This window comes from Equus quagga, chromosome 9 (assembly GCF_021613505.1).
Source record: "Equus quagga isolate Etosha38 chromosome 9, UCLA_HA_Equagga_1.0, whole genome shotgun sequence".
NCBI classification, from domain to species: domain Eukaryota; kingdom Metazoa; phylum Chordata; class Mammalia; order Perissodactyla; family Equidae; genus Equus; species Equus quagga.
Genome location: NC_060275.1, coordinates 24736462 through 24750303, shown reverse-complemented (window position 1 = coordinate 24750303; position 13842 = coordinate 24736462). Strand labels below are relative to the sequence as shown.

The 13842-nt window shown below is 38.0% G+C and overlaps 1 protein-coding gene across 1 annotated transcript in view; it reads left to right on the top strand.

The window, feature by feature from the left end:
• The window catches only part of SMAD4 (SMAD family member 4), a 36523-nt gene extending 23171 nt beyond the window's left edge, over positions 1-13352 (top strand). Inside the window, exons 10-11 of the mRNA XM_046672293.1 lie at positions 5205-5343; positions 6812-13352. Of these exons, the coding sequence (XP_046528249.1) occupies positions 5205-5343; positions 6812-7023 (351 nt within the window). The 3' untranslated portion in view covers positions 7024-13352. The remainder of the gene's footprint in view (positions 1-5204; positions 5344-6811) is intronic.
• The last annotated feature ends 490 nt before the right edge of the window (positions 13353-13842 follow it).

The window sequence follows — 13842 nt, the reverse complement described above, 5'->3', positions numbered from 1 at the left end:
ATCAGTTGATGGGATGTATGTGTTTCCAATTTTTGGCTGTATTATGAATAATACTGCTATGAACATTCACGTACAAGGTTTTGTGTGAACATATGTCTTCCTTTCTCTTGAGTATATACCTAGGAGTGGAATTGCTGGATTGTGAGGTAATGGTGTGTAACTTTTTGGGGGACTGTCAGACTGTTTTCCAAAGTGGCTGTACCTTTTTACATTCCCATCAGCGGTGTGTGAAGGTTCCAGTTTCTCTCCATTCTCATCAACACTTGTTATTATCTGTTTTTTTGATTTTTAGCCTTCCCAGTGTGTGTGAGGTGATAGCTCATTGTGGTGGTTTTTGATTTGCATTTCTCTGATGATCTTAAGTCAGGTTTGTTTTTGAACACTTATGTTAGAGGAAGAGGCCAGTGGATGCTTCTAAACCACAGGTGGGCTAGGTTGAAGGTTATTATGATTCCTCATTTAAATTTCTTCCCAGTTACCATATATTATGATTCTTACCTCCAGGTCAGGTAACTTAGCAAGTCCTTAATTCAGTCTTATGTGTTCAGATGCCCAATATACCAACACAATCATCTGTTTCTCTTTATGGATTACTATTTCTTGGTATTGATTTAAACTGAGAGTGTTGGAATTAAGCCTGATGAAAGAAAAATGCCAAAATTTGACTGCTGATTGAAAGAGAATATCCTCAAGATGGTGACAGTGATCTTTATAAGACACTCACCTGTGTTAAGTAATAGGTTTGGAAGAACCTTATATGAATGAGTAACCACAGGAAGTATGTTTATATAAATTAAAGCAGAGGTAAGTTGTTTATTAGCTCAGGAGTGGTGATCAGAAATATCTTCTACATCTGAGCTAAAAAGAAAATTTAAAACCTTTGGTTACTTTGAATTGTCTTTATCAGCATTTCAGTAATATTCTGAAAGAAAGATGGTTGCATTTCAGTGATAACCTTAATTTTACTATCTGGTGTAACAGATGAAATCTATTATGGTATAATGGATCAGATATAGTGTACATTCAGCAGAGAACCCAGATTTCAGATACGATTGTACTCATGCACTGCAAAATGACATTTTAGTCACCAGAGGACTGCATATATGACGGTGGTCCCATAAAATTAGTACTGTTACTACTAGGTGTAGGCTATGCCATCTGGGTTTGTGTAAGCACGTTATATGATGTTCGCACAAGGATGAAATCACCTGATGATGTATTTCTCGGAATATATCCCTATTGTTTGCCGACGTGTGACTGGATAGCCAATAATTATGTGTCTTTTGGTTTCAGTGCTGTAATTACGTAAATAATCCACCATGGAAGGAAGATTTGCTGAGGTGTTGAATGCATCATTTTTACTACATCTGCAGATAAAAGTCATAATATTTTAGATTTCATCTTTGTGGTTACCTATAATATGTGCTGCTATTAACAGATTTAGGCTAAAACAATCATAATTGTGATTGTTTACAACATATTGTAAAGAACCTGCGTGTGAAGATCTGTTGTTAATTTTTTAATGACTCATAATGAGGATGGGGTATGTTGAGAGCATATTTGAACCCAGGGAATTTATAAGTTTTATTCCCTGCTTCCAGATAGTAAGTTTATATATGTACAATACTTGGTTAGTGATGGTTAAAATAATTTTTTTTAAGCTGTTGTAAAGACCTAAATGTAAAACACCTAAATTGTTAAACTCCTACAAGATAACATAGGAGAAAACCTAGATGACCTTGGGTATAGTGATGGCTTTTTAGATACAACACCCAAAGGCATGATCCGTGAAATTTTGAAACAATTGATAGGCTGGACTTCGTTAAAAGTAAAAATTGTTCGGGCCAACCCCGTGGCCAAGTGGTTAAGTTTGCGCCCTCCACTTTGGCGGCCCGGGGTTTCACTGGTTCAGATCTTGGGCATGGATGTAACACCACTCATCAAGCCATGCTGAGGCAGCATCCCATATAGCAGATCAGAAGGATCTACGGCTAGAATGTGCGACTGTGTACTGGGGGGCTTTGGGGAGGAGAAGAAGAAGGAGGAAAAAAAAGATTGGCAACAGATGTTAGCTCAGGTGCTAATCTTTACAAAAAATTTTTAAATTAAAATCTCGTCTGAAAAAGACACTGTCAAGAAAATGAGAAGAAAAGCCACAGACCGGGAGAAAATATTTGCAAAAGACATCTAATAAGGGACTGTTATCTGAAATATAGAAAACTTTTAAAGCTCAACAGTAGGAAAACAAACAACCTAATTACAAAATGGGCAAAAGACCTGAATAGACACGTCACTGAAGAAGATATACGGATAGCAAGTAAGCACATGAAAAGATGTTCAACATCATATGTCGTTAAAGAATTGCAGATTAAAACAATGAGATACTGCTACACACCTAGTAGAATGGCCAAAATCCAAAACACTCACACCACCCACCACATTCTAGGAAGAATGTAGAGCAACAGGAGCGCTCATTCATTGCTGGTGGGAATGCAAAATGGTACAGCCACTTTGGAAGACAGTTTGGTAGTTTCTTACACAGCTAAACATACTCTCTAGCATATAATCTAGCAATCACACTCCTTGGTATTTACCCAAATGAAATGAAAACTTATGTCCACACAAAAACATGCACATGGATGTTTATAATTGCCAAAACTTGAAAGCAACCGAGATGTCCTTCTGTAGGTGAATGAATAAATAAACTGTGGTACATCCAGACAATGGAATATTATTCAGCGCTAAAAAGAAATGAGCTATCAAGCCATGAAAAGACATGGAGGAACCTTAAATGCATATTACTAAGTGAAAGAAGCCAGTCTAAAAATCAGGCTACACACTATGTGATTCCAACTATGTAACATTCTGGAAAAGGCAAATCTGTGGAGACAGTAAGATGATCAGTGGTTTCCAGGGATAAGTGGGGAGGGAAGGATGCATAGGCAGAGCACAGAGGATTTTTAGGGCAGTGGAGCTACTCTGTATGGCACTGCAGTGTTGGGTACATGTCATACATTTGTGCAAACCCATAGAATGTACAAAACCGAGAGTGAAACCTAATGTAAACGATAGCTTTGGGTGATAATGATGTGTCAGTGTAGTCTCATCGATTTTAACAAATGTGCCACTGTGGTGCAGGATGTCACTACTGGGGGCGGTAGTGCTTGAGGGGGGACAAGCACTTTACTTTCTGTTCAGTTTTACTGTGACCTAAAACTGCTCTAAAAAATAAAGTTTGTTAATTTCCTTCTAAGAAAAAAAGTGGTTGTAGAGCTATTCGGCTTTCTAAATATTTGAGTCCCTGCTTTGTGCTGTGGTAGGTAATGCCTTCTGAGAGTGTAAAGCCCAGTGGAAAAGTTCAGAATCTAATGGACTTTTGGGAAATGTTGAAAAGATAGTGGTTTCTGTTTTGGGTGTTATGCGATTTCTGATTTCCAGACCTGACTTTGTCATGTTTTCTGTCCTGAAGTCTTTTAGGACTAATAGTATAGCCAGGTAATACGTATACATATACATATATATATATTTGTATATTGTGTGTGTGTGTGTGTGTGTGTATATATATATATATATGACAAATTCATAACTCTTCAGAGAACAGGATAGTCTAAATTTTGTCCTTCATTGATGCTAGAAGATAGGCATTGAGTAGATGAATAAGTAAATAGGAATGTGATTTGTTATTTGGAGAGGGTGGTTTTGTTTATGGTTGTTGTATGCTCTTATGGTTCATGTAAATACCATGGTTAAAGACAATCGGTTTTTTCAGGCATCTGAAAATTAATGGTTTGAGTTCCAGACCTGTTGTTCATCTGATAAGTAGTATGTTACTCATTCTTTGATTTCTTTTATTGTTAAGGATATTATGGTTGTTCATGTTTGGGTTTTGTGCATACTAGGAGGATTTTTTAAAAATTTAATTATTCTGTGAATAAGGAATATAGTCACATGGTTCAGAAATTAAAATATAAAAAAAAATTTGCATTGGGCAGCCTTGCTTCTATTCTGTCTTTGTCTTCCTTTCCTACAGCTTCTATAGATGACCGCTCTGCTTGTGTAATCTTCCAATGCCTTTTTTTTTTGGTGAAGAAGATTGGCCCTGAGCTAGCTCCTCTTGCCAATCTTCCTCTTTTTGCTTGAGGAAGAGTGGCCCTGACCTAACATCTGTGCCCATCTTCTTCTATTTTTTATATGTGGAACACCGCCACAGCGTGGCGTGATGAGTGGTGTAGTCTGCGCCCAGGATGAAAACCCGTGAACTCCAGCTGCCGAAGGGTTGTGCACTAAACTTAACTACTATGCCACCGGGCCGGCCCCCCAATGCTTTTGTTTAATTCAAATATAAGCAGAAACATTTAGGATGTTGGTTTTTTCCTAGAAAAAAGGGGATGTGACTTATCCATAATTTGTTGTTTATGGAAAGAACATTCCAGTACTTGCATGAGGATAAGGATAAAAGTGGCAGCACCTTCCTTACTATGCTAGCCATTGGCATGCTGATAAAGAACCCTGAAATGAGTTATGAACTCCTTACTCTTCCTGAAAGGTACATGGCTACAGGGGAGGCCAAAACCAAAAAGTAACATTTATTGACAGCTTACTGTATACTATGCCAGGTTTACAACAACCCTGTGAAGAAGCATGTACACTTAGCATTTCATTTTATAGGTAAGAAAATTGAGGTTAAGAAATTTAACCCATGTAATTAGCAGATATCAATGTGCATCTTAAAAAATACAGATATTTTCTTATATAGTGACAATGTCATTTATTACACTCCTCGAAATAGCTAGAATGATAAGGAAAAGAAGATGACCATATGACCAAGGCCATCAATTCAGCCTAAAGAAAACTCAGCAATTTGGTTATGAAAGGGTGGGGGTGATTTCTTAACTGTGCGTTTTACACACATGGGTGATTTTTCACAAGGACAGTAACAGCTGACCCACTGAACTAGATCAAAAGGATATAGAGGCACGTGGTAGCCAAAGCTGTCCCGATAGGAAAGTGTGCCTCTTGGTGAGCTCCAAGCTGCCTTTCCTAACCGTCAATTACAGTCTACATAAAACTTAAAATTTTTAATTAATTATTTTCTTCTGAGAGCTAAAATGAATGTATGAGTTTTAAATAAATTGTGCATTGGTTTTTGATGTATGGGATCTTTTCTGATAGACTCATAGCATTAAACTCTCATTTTTTTAAAGGTCTTTGATTTGCGTCAGTGTCACCGTCAGATGCAGCAACAGGCGGCCACTGCACAAGCTGCAGCAGCCGCCCAGGCCGCAGCCGTGGCAGGAAACATCCCTGGCCCGGGCTCAGTAGGTGGAATAGCTCCAGCTATCAGTAAGTATGCTTTTGATTTTCTTTTTCAAGTGTAATAGTTGGTGTTCTATCCTGATTCACTCAGTTGATTAGTTACTTTAAGCAATAATAGAAATTATAGTTCTTCTTACTGGGATAATAACATTTTTGAATTCGTAAAAAACTGTTCTTCTGTAATAGTTGCCTTTGTCTAGGACCCTGTTTTTATTCTTTTTGTATCAAAAAGGGAGTATGGGATAAAGGAGAAACGGGGTTGTTATATTGATCAATCTCCCTTTTTTTGTTGATGCTTTTAATTCCTGCCTCACCAGCCAGAGTGGGTTGTAATCACCGACATGCTGGGCTTTATTCTGGAAGGAAAGCGTATTTCAATTTCAGAATTAGGCACCTCTCCAAGTTTTTTTTAAGTATGCTAAGCATGGAGAAAACTAAGTGAGGGTGGTATTTTGATAACTTGTAGACTTTTTTTTAATTTTAGGGTAAAATTGAACTGTGTGCCAGGTTTCACACTGATGGGGAATTTTTTACTGCAGAGTTAAACTCCTGACTATAGACTTTTATGATGGAAACACGTGGCACCATCTTCCACGTCTGAAGGCATAACTAGTGATTCATTCAACCCCTGTTCTTAACCTCTTCAGTGTGGTAAGCAAATCACACTGGCTAAGAAAACTGCAGTGGCCCTGCAGGTTTCTCTACAGTACATGCAAATTCCTCCCATTAGTTTCATTGTAATATTGATGAATGCAGATTGACTATATGACTGTATGTTCTGACTGGAAAATTAGATGCAGAGTCTCCATTGTGACTGATGTTCAGGAGTTTACAATTTAGAGGTAGATAAGGCATATTCACTTAAGAGAATTTGATTTTTTTTAAAATTTCCACATTAAACCATTAATTTACTAGTTTTGTTGTTATAAACATGCTTTTAGTAAAAAATCCAGAATTATTAAATTTCTCATTCTTACCTACTGCCCCTATTGAGTAATTGCATATTTGTTGCATTGTGAAATTGAGAGACAGACATCATTTGGGTTGTCCAAGAAGTATTAGTAGAACCAGGACTATTAACTCTCTCATTATTAGTCATGTCTTACTCTGAACTAGGCTGTTCAGACAGAGAGTAAGGTTCTTAGAACCAGCCTGTGGACATGCACTACCTCTTAAAAACAAGTTGTTTCTTATCCCTTCACCTCCACTTCTAAAGAGAGAAATAGGTGGGGGTGTTGGTAGATTGTGGTGTGGTGATTGACTTTATAATTGGTGATAGCTAGATCTGTGTGGAATGTAAATTGTCTTAACCAAAAGTCTTCAGTCCCTGTTGATAAAGTTTAGATCTGCACTTAACTTCTTGGCACTTTGACAGAGAACTTATATGCTGGGGAGAATGAAGTGAAGAAAGCTGGTCACTTTATTAATGTAAGCTGTAGGGAGGATGGGAAGAGGTCAGCCTGGCCTCTGATGTCTTCCAAATCTTTTCTGTTAGGTTTGTCAGCTGCTGCCGGAATTGGTGTTGATGACCTTCGTCGCTTATGCATACTCAGGATGAGTTTTGTGAAAGGCTGGGGACCGGATTACCCAAGACAGAGCATCAAAGAAACACCTTGCTGGATTGAGATTCACTTACACCGGGCCCTCCAGCTCCTAGATGAAGTCCTTCACACCATGCCTATTGCTGACCCACAACCTTTAGACTGAGGTCTTTTACTCTTGGGGTCCTCAACGTTATCAGGATGGTGGACTATAAAATGCAATCCTGTTTATAATCTGAAGATATATTTCACTTTTGTTCTGCTTTATCTTTTCATAAAGGGGTGAAAAATGTGTTTGCTGCCTTGCTCCTAGCAGACAGAAACTGGATTAAAACAATTTTTTTTTTTTCCTGTTTAGAACTTTTCAGGCATGGCTCAGAGCTTGAAGGTCAGGAAAAACACATTCTTATTAAATCTTCACCAGTTATGTATGAAGGAATCATTCCAATGCTGGAAAATTTAGCCCTTTAAAATGTCTTAGAGCCTTTTATATGCAGAACATCAATATGTGTGTTATTCTACACAATAAATTCAATATTGCTGATTTTAAAGGCAGAGAAGTTCTTAAAGTTAATTCACCTATGTTATTTTGTGTGCAAGTTGTTACCGTTGAACATACTTTACTCCAAAATACTGTGCCATGTGGGTGAGTTAATTTTACCAAGAGCAACTTTACTCTGTGTTTAAAAAATAAGATAGTAATGTATTCTAACCTTTTATCCAAAATATTTTTTTGCAAGTTAAACTAGTGAAGATGATTTCAATTCAGATTGTCTTGCGACTTCAGTTTTATTTTTTGCCAAGGCAAAACACTAATCTGTGTATATATTGAGAATTCCTTAAAATTATCAGACAAAGTACCACTTAGAAATTACATTTGTTATCCCTGTTGGATAACTATTTATCAAGAAGTGAACTTTGGCCCTGTTAAACAGTTAGATGTATTCTTCTGTATTTCTAGGCACAAGCTTAGTTACTAAGAAGCCTAGAAGAGGAATTTCTTTCCTTCATTAATTCATAGGGAAAAGTTTTGTATTTTTAAAAACACTAAAAGCAGTGTCACTCCACCTAACATCTCACTGTTCTGCAAAGGTGGCAATGCTTAAACTAAATAATGAGTATTTTGGAAACTGCTAAATTCTATGTTAAATACTGTGCAGAATAGTGGAAACATTACAGTTCATAATGGATAGTTTTGGATATTTTTGTACTTGATTTGATGTGTGACTTTTTTTTCGTATACTGTTTAAATCATGTATGTTATGACATTGTTTAAAATTCAGTTTTTGTATCTTGGGGCAAGACTGCAAACTTTTTTATACCTTTTGGTTATTCTAAGCCCTTTGCCATCAATGATCATATCAGTTGGCAGTGACTTTGTATAGAGAATTTAAGTAGAAAAGTTGCAAATGTATTGACTGTACCACAGACACAATATGTATGCTTTTTACTTAGCTAGTAGCATAAATAAAACCGAATCTCAACATTCACAAGTTGAATTCTAGGTTTGATTTTTAAGTTTTTTTTCTTTTGCACTTTTGAGTCCAACCTCAGTGGCAAGACACTTTCTACTAAATGACAGGCAACAGCCAGCACTATTGGGCAGCTCTGGTTTTCCCTCACGCTCTACCAGGACTTCCCCCGTGGACATTGTGTATTCGTGTAGAGTGGGTTGTGTTTTGAACTCTTATTTTACTGTAGCAAAATGGGACTGATTGTCTGCGAGATAAATAGGTTGTCTATGGGATAAATAGTGTGAAGTAAAATCAAGGATTATCTTTCAGATACTTTTACTTTTTCCTTGGAGGGCCTTTCTAAGCATAGTGAGATTCTTTAAGGTGTGTTGCAAGTTTGGGATCTAAGAAACACTTGTGCATGATAGTCATCCTTATATCGACTTAAATGACCAAGTCTTCTACTTCTTGCTCAGAAGGTCTTCTTAATAAGACCGTCCTAGAAACCACCGAGTTTGCTTATTGCCGTGATTTAAACATGGATCTTGATCTGAGCTACATGTCTTTTTTTAAAAAATAACTTCTCTACAAACTCATTTGTACTCTTGAGTACGACACTTTTGTTAGAGACCTAGTTTTATTCTGTACAAGTTTGGTGATTTAAGTTTTATTGGGAGATTTAAAAAAAAATATCTGCGTTCTCTAGAAATTGTTGACTTTAGGTCCAATTTACTGTGAATGAAGAATAGAAATGAGAGAAGAGAGTTCTAGAATAACAGATTTTTAAAATCCAGATTATTTGATTAGAACCGTAAGCATGCTATGATATAATCCACTGCCTCCTTTTCTACTTTAAGGAAGGTTTTCATGTTTAATCATCTGGGGAAGGTATGTGGAAAGTATTTGCTCAGACGTCTCTCTTTGAGGCCAAGCCACCTGTCTTGGTTTCTTTCTGCTAAGAGCCATAATAGTACTGCAAGTACGTAGAAGTACTTCTAGTTAGTAATTGCTTTATATTTGTACCTAACTTCAGTTGCATGCTTTTGGAGAAAACATCTAGTATGTTATGATCAGTTATTCCTGAGAGCTTAGTTGTTAAGCGGTATTTCCATTTCTTAGAGGTGGTCATCTTTGAGGAGTAAGACTAAAGAATCACTAGGTTTAAAGTTTTATGGCTACTTTAAGGGATAAAGTAGTTTCTGCAGTTCTCGGAATCTGATTATTATGAGGATATGGTTCTGGGTGGGTTTTCTCTAGCTTGTTCATATCTCAGAGACTCTCAAAATGTTGAATTTCAGTGAAAGCTGAGTGAGAGATGAACCAAGTATGTACCTTTATAATCCAGTACGCGGCCCATTTCACTTTTGTCCAGTGCCTTTCAGTGCGTTATCAAAGGGAATCCTTAATAGTGTTGCCTTTATTTTCCAGGGAGTAGATTCTTTTGTGGGATATAGTCTATCTCATTTTTTATACTATATTACCCCTGGTATACAAAGATAATGATGATAAATCACTGCCATATAACCTTGTTTTTCCAGAAGCACGGCTTATTTGTATTGACCTAACCGCTAAATAGGTTGCCTATCCCATTCCTCCTGTAAACTTGGTAGGTTTACAGTTGGGTCTGGCCTAAGGATAACCATATTCAAACCATTCAAGTAAACTGAACACATATTAGCTATGTAGTATTTCAAAGTTAGAAATCCATTTTTGTGGGGAAGGGTGTGGTATGGGCAGCGGGGGGAGGGGGGGTTGTATTTGTAATAGAAATTTTGAAGGCAAAATAAAATATCCTGTCTTCCAGATGGTAAATATCTTATTTTAAAAGTTTATTGCAGTTATCTTTTTGACTGTGCCCATCTGGAGAAGGGAAATTTTATACTTTCTCATGGTGCTCCTTAAGTATCTGTGGAGGTTAAAGGATATAAGGTAAAATATTTCCACTCCTGGTTTGGTGGTAACTGATTAGTGGTTACCTACCAGCTATTATGCAAAGTCAGATTAGTTCAGAACCTTTTTGAGAGCCTTTTGGAAGAAGCAGTTTTATTCTGAGTAGGGCAGACTCCTTTTTGTTGATAGTTTCTATAGTTGCTCCCTTCAGCATTCTCATTTTACTGGCATTTTATTTAACGATAGCAAATTGGGAAAATGGTGAATTTTAGGTCACTGAGGTAAATGAATATATGAAAGCAGTTGCCTCTAAAGTCAGTTAACAACTCTTTTGTACATGGGGCTTGGCTAAGACTAGCAGATGGTAGCATGAAGAAATGCTTTTTTTCTTTCTAAAGGTAGAGCCTGTCTTGTTGCAGATAGCTAGCTGTAAATAATTGCCTAAATCTTCCTTTGCTAGATTGTGGAAAATATGAGAATCTTTTGAGCAAGCCTTTCCATTTTTTTTCTGATGACTAGATAATTCTTTTCTCCTAAGATATATCAGGAAGGATGTGTCAAGTGAGTGGCCTTATTCATGGCAGCATCCTTGGGCCCAGTCTGGTCCCTAGCACTTGTCCCAGTGCTGCTGGGTTGTTTATCTTGTTTATCTGGTATCACTGTGGAATGGAATTTTCCACATAATCCAAACTTGCCTTATTTAAGCAGTAACACTTTTTTATTTTAGCCATTCTTTTGATGGAGTTATTTAATATGTATATCAGAGAATATACTGGATATACTGTTTCATTTTGTGCCTGTCTTTGTAGACTTCAGGGGCTGCTAAGACAGGCAGGACTGTTTTGCCTTTACTGAATGGTCGCAGACTGCTATGGTTTTGAATGGTTAGTTTTTTAATACACGCATCCCCCAGCCTTCTCCCTTTCTGACAGCAACCGCTTCCTGTGTACCTCCTCTTAGTAGTTTCTTTTTCCCATTCTGATTCATTTTTATCACTGCTTGGGCAAGGAAACCAGATGACCAAACTAACTGAACTTTCTTTAAAACACGAGGACAAACTGGGATGGGACCCAAGCAGCTTTCCTGTGAAGTCTTGAAAAGGACTTCAGTGCTTTGACTTTTGACGTCGGTGGACGGCTCAGAGTGCTTCCTGAATCTTGCTGAGTTTCAGGTAGTTGAAGTAGAGAGAAGTGAGTCTGTACTCATATTTTCCCCCTTTGAAAGATTATGAAAGGTTTTGTTGCTTCCACTCGAATGCTGCTCACACAAAAACTGGGGTCACAAGGGTTCCTAAATTAGCATCAGTAGCCAGAGCCAATACCATTGCCTAGAGGACACCAGCAAAAACAAAAAAAAAACAACCCAACAGCAACAACAAACGGAAACAAACCCTGGAAAATGAGAGGGTGGTTTTTGTTTTGTTTTGTTTTGGTGTCCCTTTTGAGCCCTATCTCCTGGCCTTCCTCCTCTGCAGATATTTTTGACCTCTTGGTGCCTTTATGAGAATTGAGGGTCTGATATTTTGTCCCAAGGAGTAGCTAAAGTAATTGCTGATGTTTTCAGGGATTTTAACATCAGACTTGAATGAACTTTCTTCCCTGTTTTTTTTTTTTAAACGTAGGAAGGACTGAGGAGAAAACTCTGGTGAAGACAATCATTTCTCTCTGTTGGTATGGATAGTTTTCACAGTTTAGTTAAGATGCTTCTCAATAGGTCCCAGAGTCAGTGTTGTTGTTCTGCCTGAAACTAGTGGCTCTGGGCTGGGGCCAGACAGTCGCGCGCTCTAGTTTGCGCTCTGCCACAAATTGGATGTATGACCTTGGGCAAGTCCTTTACCTTCTCTGGGCCTCAGTTGCCTCATCTGTAAAATGAGGGAGTTGGACTGGATGAGTTCTTCCAGCTCTGAAATTTAAGTGACCTTGCCTACCTTGCAGCAGCTTTTGATTTCTTTCTTACCTTTGCTCTGCTGTTTGAGGGGGCTTTTTACTTATTTCCACATTATTCACATGAGACTAGGCTTGATATTTTATTACTATTCTCCTATGGACAAGAAGTTACATAATATGTCCTTAAGACAAGTTCAACCAAAGGCCTAGCACCACCTTGGGAGCTGCAATAAATACTTAAAAAAAAAAAATTACTGCGAGGGGGGAAAAGCCTTCATTTTATTTTCTCATCATCTTTATTCAAGGTTTATTAAGGCCTTTTTTTGAGTCATGACATTCTCCTTTTGGGTTGGTATGTGTGTGACACCATCCTCTTAAGTGCTGTGTGCTAGTAATTTTTTTTCAACTAAAATGGATTGAAAACTTACTGTAAATGCCTGATGATATTAGAGGTCATTACTTTGCATCTTTGGTTTCTTAACTCTTCTATGCTCAAAACAGGGAAATTCCTCTGAACTGCATCAACTGAAATGGTTTCTACGACTCAAGAAAACAATACAAGTGGATGATTATTCACTTTATTCTTGGCTCTTTTTAGGTCCATGTTGATTTGAAGACTTTTGGCTGGAGCATTCCTTTCAGAGTTCTCTTCCAGCTGATCCTTGGATGAGTATAATCAATGAACTTGGTTTTTTCAAGGACCTGGAGAGCCTTCCTTGGAGATGGGTTGAGGGTGGGGTATTGGGGAGTCCTGGTAGAGGCCAGCTCTGTGTTAGCTGGAGAGGAAGGGATGAAACCAGCTGTTCTTGCTATGGCTGCTTGTCACTGATAGAAGGACTCATGGACTTGGATTGGTTAAAAGGCTAAAATGGAGTTGGCAAACTTCCTCCAAGTATTGGGTTCTGTCCAATGCCTTGGACATGTGATTTACAGGAAAAGTGTGAATACTTATAGATGATGAAAACCTGGTAGGCTGCAGAGCCATTTGGAGGAGGTGACTGGGGGTTGGGGACAGATTTGTGGTGGTATTTCCCAACTCTGTCTCCTCCACTGAAGTCAGAGGAATGCAGCTATGCCAAAACCCAGAAAAGAGCCACACTTACCTTCTGCTTTTGGGAAAACTGGTCAGCTCCAGCTCCGGTAGTTCCTCTGTGGCTTTCTGTATACTTTTGCCTGGTTGAAGTCTGTGGCTAAAAAATAGTTGAACCTTTCCTAAGAACTCTGTAACAAAGTATGTTTTTGATTAAAAGAGAAAGCCAATTAAATCATTATGTGCTCATTCTTTTTCTTAAGCTTGTGGATGTTTTGGGTCTAGAAAGAATTCCTAATCACTTAGAGAATTCTCAGACTTGAGGACAGCATTTTCCTTCATTCCTTTGTGACCATTGAAATGGGAAATATGGCATTTCAAATATAATCATGGAAGAACAGTCTCCATTCTTTTCTCATTTATAAAAGGAGAGGGTGGAGTGATGGTGGTTGGAGAAAAGATGGGTTGCTAGGGAATTATGAGAGCCAAGATGCTTAAAGGAGAAATGAAAATGGAAGTTGGAGACCTTGTCATTGCCCATCTAAGGATTAAGGAAAGCTATCCCCCCCTACCCCACCCCACACCCCCAGCTGCCTTCTTTATGAAATGGGGGTCAACGGGGCAGGATCAGATAACAAGACTCTATGGCAATGGCTTGTAAAAAGCATGTCCAAATCAATATTTTCTTTCTGGTCTTGCTGATGTGAGTTCCAGAGATATTTACC